This window comes from Propithecus coquereli, unplaced genomic scaffold, assembly GCF_000956105.1.
Source record: "Propithecus coquereli isolate 6110/MARCELLA unplaced genomic scaffold, Pcoq_1.0 Scaffold1, whole genome shotgun sequence".
Classification (NCBI taxonomy): Eukaryota; Metazoa; Chordata; class Mammalia; order Primates; family Indriidae; genus Propithecus; species Propithecus coquereli.
This window is the reverse complement of record NW_012133857.1, coordinates 11,530,906-11,538,291: the sequence shown is the minus strand read 5'-3', so window position 1 is coordinate 11,538,291 and position 7,386 is coordinate 11,530,906. Positions and strand designations below refer to the sequence as shown.

The following is a 7,386-nucleotide window of genomic DNA, read 5'->3' as shown; positions in this document are numbered from 1 at the left end:
AGGATCGCTTGAGCCCAGGAGTTTGAGGTTGCTGTGAGCTAGGCTGACGTCACGGCACTCTAGCCCAGGGAACAGAGCGAGAATCTGTCTCAAAAAAAAAAAAAAAAAAGAGCAGCAGAGAAATGGGGCAGTTGCTGGAGGTGTGTCAGATAAATTACTGAGCAATGTCTAAGGAAGGGAGAAGATTTGGGACCTGGGGCACAGGTTGATCTTCCCTAGGAACATGGATTTTTTTCATCCTGAGGACCACCAGAGAAGGTGGAAATGGGGTAGTTGGGAAGGTGTAGTGGGAGTTTGTGGAACTTCTCTTCCAATTTTTTATTATTTTCTTGATGAAAAATGAAGCAAACCATCAGGTGCAAGTGAGGATGAGGTACAGATGATGGAAGTTCAGAAAGGGCACTTGGTAGGAGACAGCCATCTACAGGGAGTGGGAGAATGGATTTGGAGGGGTGAGATTCTGAACTTGCCTCTCAGGGCCCTGCTTCACCCGCTGTCCAGCCTCTTCTCTGCTTTTACTTTCCAGCTACACTGGCTGCCTTTCAGCCTCTCTGCCTTTTCTCTTTGCCAGGAACATTCTTCCCGTTGCTAGTTGAAAGGCCTGTGAGACATCTAAGTGGGGATGGCATGGGGGCTAAGAGACAGGCCTGGAGGGTGGGGTGGTGTGGTACAGTGGCTGAGAGGAGGGACCGGAGTGGAGAAACAACTTGGGAGTTATTGACATGTTCTCTTATGAAGTGAAGTCCTTGCTGTCACCAGGCTTATGTTCTAGTGGGGGGATGGGGACCACATAAACGAGGAACTGTGTGTCTACCAGGAGAAAAATAAAGCAGGTAAGATGGTCAGGGAGGGAGTGGTCAACAAAGCTTTACTGAGAGGTGATATTTGAGCAAAGATGTAGATGTCAGAGTGAGCTGAGCAGATTTTTGGAGGAAGAATAGGTGGAGAAAATGGCAGAGCTCAGTATGTCATGGTGACTGGAGTGGAGTATGGTCATAGAAATAAGAGGAGGAGGGCTGAGAGGTACTGGGGCTTATTGGCCACTGCCAGGACCAGTGTTCGTGCCAGGTGAGATGGGAGCTGTTGAGGGTTTTGAACAGAGGGACATAATCTGACTTACATGTTAACAAAGCCTGTGGCTGCTGTGTGCAGAACAAGCTGTAGGGGGCAGAGGAGGAAGCCAAAATTGCATAGCTATAGCTGTCAATCTTTGCCAGGAATGGGTGACCTTCTTGGGATCTAAGAGTGGGTGGCTGGTAGAGGAGAGACTGGCCAAGGAGGCTGAGAAGGTTGGAGGAAGCCTAGAGGGAACAGTAGTTTCAGAAAGAGAGGGTGTTGAAAGCCACAGAGAGATGGGAGAAGAAATCTGAGAAGCACCTGCTGGATCTAGCAAGGTGGAAGTTTTGAGGGGCCTCCAGGAGAGCAGCATCAGTCGTGGAGTGTGATCAAGAGAGAAGGAAGGTGAGGAAGTGATGCCAGCCGTGGCGGAGGGACACCTTTCTGCTGTGTTTGGCGGGGCTGCGTACTTTATTTGCTTTGCTGAAGGATGCATGTGCAGAGCTGTGTGCTGTGGGTACTGGCATTGGGGCCTGGGAGACTGGCCCGACTGCTGGGGCATGGATGGTGTGCACTCCCTTGGGCAAGAAACCCAGCCTCATGAATGGTGCCCAGGGGTTCAGGTGTGGCACCAGCTTGGAAACACTGTCATAGGGATGTCCTCTTTTGTAGTTCTCAGCTCAGTCCCATTTTGACCAGAAGGCATGTCCCTACCAGGTTTGTTTTCAAGAAGGCATGAGCTTCTCCAAAGATAGTACCCAGAACAGCATGATGGGGAGGAGACTGGGATGTTGTGGGTGGCTTGCTTTTTGTTCCACATCACCTTACTTCAGGAAGTTCCTTTCTGTTCTGTACCTGGAGCTCCACCAGGCTGTCTGCCTATCCCTGCTCCCTCTGCTTTGCTTCCCCGCCCCCTGCACGCCCCCCAGCTTTTCTTTCTTTGGCCTCGTCACTCGGCCACCAGGTGTCGCCCTGGCAGGCAGGATCAGTGCTTCGGGGCTTTGAGGTGTGTTTTGTCCATAGTAGGGTGCTGGTGGCCCAGCTTTTCCCGGGGAAAAATAAGTCACCAGGCTCCCTCTTCGGGGGTCCTCAGAGCCACTACTGCTCTTGGACTGAGGCAAGGCCTGACTCTGGATAATGGGAGAGTCCCTGTGCTGTTCAGGTAATGAGAAGTAGGGGTTGTTAGGGCCCAACCATCAAAGCAAGGTTGAAAAGGGAAAGATTATGCCATGTGGAAGCAGGTGATAGTTAAAAAAAAAGAAAAGGGAAAGATTAAAGAAACCTAATCCGTTGAGCAGTGACTAAGGTTGGAGAGGAAGGAGAAAGCTTATGGAAGGCAGGAAATGTGAGATGGGAGTTAGTGGTCTGGAAAGTCTGGGGGTGGAGGGCAGAAGGAGAAGGGCAGGTGTGAACCTAAGGAAAGTTGTCCTCTGTGGTGATAGCAGTTCTTTTCCCCTGGAGGTAGAGAGGAAAGCTGAGAGTTTGCCTTGTGACACGAATGATCTGTGTCCTTTTGTCCTCACATACAGTTGAAACTCTGCTTTACCAGTGCTGAGGTGGCCTTCAGGGTGTCTGGGAAGTTGGTTTTGAGGGTCTTTTACAGAAATGACCCAGGAGCCTCCCTGAACTCCCCACAGTTCCACAACTTCCCAGGGAGTCTTCATGAATCTTTGTGAGCCTTTGTCAGCATGGACATAACTTAGGCTTGAGAACTTTCATATCAGAAAACTGTGCACCAGGATTCTCATCCGAGTCACAGCAGAGAGACCTGAGGGATGTGGGCCGGTGGGTGGAATGAGAGAGTCTGGTTGTGTGGCATGGGGAGGGAAGTGGAAGGCATGATATCCTACATAAGTTCTTCCCCAAATGTGTTCATTGCCCAGGAGCACCCAGGGGAAAGCCTGACCACCCTCTTGCCACAGGGGCTGCAGCCTCTGGGCCCAACAGAGTGGTGCTTGGTCTAGATGATTTTAGTGGAAATTAGTCTGAACTGTGCCTAGGCCTTGAACCTGACTTTTGTGCAGCCTTTCTCTGTTATGAGCTGATCTGTCTGGCATCCCCCTCACAGATCTCCCGATGACAGGGCGCAGCCCTGTGTTTGCCATGCAGCACATCGTGGGTGGGTCCCACATACTGGTACGGAGGGGTCTCCTTGGAAGGGACCTCCTTATGATCAGGACTCTCTGCAGCCCAGGCCCCAGCCAGCCTGGAGAGAAAAGACCTGAAGAGGCGGCAGCCCTCAGGCTGTATCACCGCCTCGGAGTGCTGGGAAGAGCCTTGGGGCACAGCATTCAGCAACGAGCATCCTCCACAGCCAAGACTTGGTGGGACAGATATGAAGAGTTTGTCGGACTCAATGAAGTTCGAGAGGCCCAGGGAAACGTGACTGAGGTAAGGAGGGGAACTGGGGAGATTGGCCCTGCCCTCTGACTCAGGAAAGGTGGCTTGGTGGCTGCTGCCGAACAAGTCACCAGCCACATGGTGCTGGGAATCCACATCCAGACTTGCCTTTTCTTTTCTGTTTTAAGACAGGGTCTCGCTCTATCACCCAGGCTAGAGGGCAGTGGCATCATCATAGTTCACTGCAGCCTCAAACTCCTGGGCTCAAAGGATCCTTCCACCTCAGCCTCTGCACCTCAGGCCATTGCACTCCAGCCTGGGCGACATAGTGAGACCTTGTCTTAAAACAAACAAATACCATAGTAATGCCTTTCATGGTGTTATATGGCATAAATAAGGCAACACATGGGAAATAGTGTAAAAACATAGGTTCCTTACTGTGGTTTGTATTAGGCAAGAGTTGACTAGGTTTGGTGTGTGTATTGTTTGCTGTTTTCACATTTCTCAGAAGCATATTATTTCTACTTGAATGGATAAAAATCTGGTGATTCTAATGGGCGTGGCCTGGGGCTGCACTTTGAGTACCACTGAGTGAGCCAGGATTAGTATCTAAGGGAATTTGTTTCCACCCTTTGTAGCTCACACCCCAGTGACCTCTTCTTAGCCACAACCTTGTTGGGTAGGAGCCGAGCCTGTGTGAGGGTGGAGAGAAGGGACAGACGGCCTCCGTTGTTCTCTCTGCAGGCAGAGAAAGTGTTCATGGTGGCTCGAGGGCTTGTCCGAGAGGCTCGAGAGGGCTTGGAAGTTCAGCAGGCCAAGCTGAAGGAGGTGAGGGACCGCTTGGACCGTGTCTCCAGGGAGGACAATCAGTACTTGGAACTGGCTACTCTGGAGCACAGGATGCTGCAGGTAGGCACCTTGGGAGGCAGCCCTTTCTCACCTGGACAGTGACCTTGGCCTGGCAGATCATGGAGGGGCCAGGTGGGAACCCTGACCAGTGTGGTGGACAGAGGACAGAAGCTCCTATGGAGGGACAGGGCCCCAGGCTTCCTGAGCCTGGCTGCCTACTTCCTCCTAGAGTACTGGAGTCAACAGTCCAGGGCACTATAGTCTGGGACCTAGATTGCTGAGGGAGTACCATGGAGGGGCTGGCCCAGGGAGTGCCAGACACTTTCCTTCCTATAGATACGTTTTGTAGACACCAGTGCACCCCTAGACAAACCCAAGACTGCTCAGGTGGGAAGATTATGCAGCTTACTTTGACCATTCCTGATTCCTTTGCCCCCTCCCCCTCACCAGGTTTATGCTGCCTTCATTTGTTCAGCATGTGTTTATGGAACATGTACTCTGCCAGGCACAAGGTAGTGGTGGTGGCTATGGCTGGAGGGCCACCTTGCACCCATGTAACATAGCTTTGCTTCTACAGGAGGAGAAGAGGCTTCGCCTGGCTTATCTGCATGCAGAAGACTCTGAGCGAGAGAAATTCTCCCTCTTTTCTGCAGCTGTGCGGGAAAGTCACGAGAAGGAGCGCACAAGGGCTGAGAGAACCAAAAACTGGTCCCTCATTGGGTCAGTCCTGGGGGCCCTGATCGGTGTGGCTGGCTCCACCTATGTGAACCGCGTTCGGCTACAGGAGCTGAAGGCCTTGCTCCTGGAGGCACAGAAGGGGCCTGTGAGTCTCCAGGAGGCCATTCGAGAGCAGGCATCTAGCTACTCCCTCCAGCAGAAGGACCTCCACGACCTCATGGTGGACCTGAGGGGTCTGGTGCATGGTGGGCCAGGGCAGGGCTCTGAGTCATGGGCAGGTACTTCCCCCACCCGAGACAGAGACACAGATGTCCTTTCAGTTGCCTTGAAAGAGCAGCTCAGTCATTCCAGGCAGGTCCAGTCATGTCTAGAAGGTTTACGAGAACAACTTGATGGCCTAGAAAAGACTTTCAGCCAAATGGCTGGGGAGGTTCAGCTTGCAAAGGCTCCACACACAGGCCTGGTGGAGCCAGCAGACAGGGCTCTGCCCAGCTCCTTGCTGGAACAGGGGAGCATGATGTTGGCACTGTCAGATACGGAGCAGAGGCTAGAAGCCCATGTCAACAGGAACACCATCTACAGCACGCTGCTCACTTGTGTGACATTTGTGGCCACACTGCCTGTGCTCTACATGCTGTTCAGGGCCAGCTAACCCCTGGACCATCCTCCAGAGTGTGGATTTAGTTAGAGAATCCCAGCAATGAGCTGAGCCTTTGGGAGCGCACACAACCTCAGCCTGAAGGAGCACCATCTGTGTGGCTCACCAGCAGGCATACTTTGCTTTGTAGGCAGCGTTCATTTATATTAATTATCAAAACTTTGTGCTAATGTCTAATTAAAATGTCTTAAGTTTTTATTATTTATAACAATTTACTTCAGAGTGAGTTTTGACCCTTGGAAATTGAGATCCATGACTCGAAGATGGGGCCTTGAGTTAGCATCATCGCCCCTTTGGTTCCTCTTACATCTCTTGATCCTCTTTTCAGGACTGTTTTGAATGTACTCCTGAGGCCTGGATTTTCGTTTTGGATTTCCTGGCCTGCCCTCTGCTTGTCTGACCTTGCTGTGTCAGATGGCTTGAGGGTTTCAGTGAGTGGAACCTAGCCTGCTGTCTGCTTATTGGTGACCGTGGTTACTTTACCTCTTCTGGATCACTTTCTCTGTCACAGGGGAGAGGAGTGACCAGAGGAGAGTAGTGAAGAGAGATTGGGGGAATGGTTGATAAATGTTGCTGGGGACAGAGCTGGGCATGGTGGCGCACACCTATAGTCCCAGTACTCAGGAGGCTGAGGCAGGAGGATCACTTGAGCCCAGGAGTTCAAGTCTAGCCTGCTGCCCGCCCCTTCTAGCCCGTTTCCCATGAAGCCTCCTCCCTTCTTGGAGCCTGTGCTCAGACTTGGGCAGCAAGCATGGCCCAAGTGGCCCCCTGGGTTCTCTGAACCTCCGAGGACCCAGTCCTTCAGTTATTTGGTCACTCCATTGTTGGTGTGTAGTGGTTCCCCAGAATGGCATGGGATGGAATGACCTCTGCACTTTGTTCACACTCCTGATGGGGTAGGAGGTGCCGTATCTGTGTACAGGCTGTAGGACTCTTAAGTTCCAGATTCCTCTCTGGGGCAGGGTAGGTCCTGAAGGGTGTACACTTGAGTGAATGGATTCAGGGAAGGGAGAATTCCAGAATTCCTTTCCATGTGGAAAGGGCCCCCACAAGCTGCAGAAGCAGGAAAGCCAAGGTGGGTGAGTAATTGGGGGCAAACTGTCCTGGCTGAGGTGGTGATGGGTGTGGGGGTGTTGTGCGGCTTAAGGTAGAGAATGAGGTGGAAGACCTGGAGTTCCAGATTGGGCCTCTGAGGTCAGGGGCCAGAGGGGAAGGAACTGGGGATGGATGGCCATGCTGGTGCAGACAAGATGCTAAGAGCCTGGACTCAGGTGTTAGAAGTGGGGGTGGAGGAAAAAAGGCGACCTGAGAGGTTGGGGAGGGAGAATTTGAAAGGCACAGAGCCTGGAAGATGAGACTGACAGGAGACCCTTGGTAATGGGTGAGAGGCGGGAAGAGGGTGTCTGTGTTGTTAGCTCTTAGGGCAGTGGCCAGTGTGGATGACCTCAACTTCCTGGTTGAGGCTTCCCCTAGCCTGTGGAAGCCTTGGTGACTTTCAGGTGATGTGTATTTTGCCTCCCAGGAAGCTGTGCATTTTAATGGCCTTGAGCCAAAGTCCTCCAAAAGTCCCAGCCGGGCTGGGTCCCAGCTTCTGAGTGTTTTGAGCATGCCACAGTGTGAAGGGCCCTGTACAGGGCACAAACAGGCCTCAGGAGAGAACGCATCCGCCAGTTTCCTCTGCAGAAGGCCCAGGTGTTTGCCAGTGAGGGAGTCCAGACTTGCCAAGGCTTCTGAGCTTGGGGTGGGTCCAGGTACAGGCCTGGGAAGAAAGAAAGGAAATGAGCCCTTGCCTGTGCACCCTGCAG

The 7,386-nt window shown here is 52.4% G+C and overlaps 1 protein-coding gene across 2 annotated transcripts in view; it reads left to right on the top strand.

The window, feature by feature from the left end:
- Positions 1 to 5,792, top strand: part of CCDC51 (coiled-coil domain containing 51) — a 9,038-nt gene extending 3,246 nt beyond the window's left edge. Inside the window, exons 2-4 of one of the 2 annotated variants that reach the window (XM_012637826.1) lie at positions 3,246 to 3,447; positions 4,141 to 4,305; positions 4,823 to 5,792. In XM_012637826.1, the coding sequence (XP_012493280.1) occupies positions 4,156 to 4,305; positions 4,823 to 5,575 (903 nt within the window). In that variant the 5' untranslated portion in view covers positions 3,246 to 3,447; positions 4,141 to 4,155 and the 3' untranslated portion in view covers positions 5,576 to 5,792. Of the gene's footprint in view, positions 1 to 3,124; positions 3,448 to 4,140; positions 4,306 to 4,822 lie in introns of both variants that reach the window. The other variant, XM_012637816.1, reaches the window with a different exon arrangement.
- Positions 5,793 to 7,386: the final 1,594 nt, after the last annotated feature.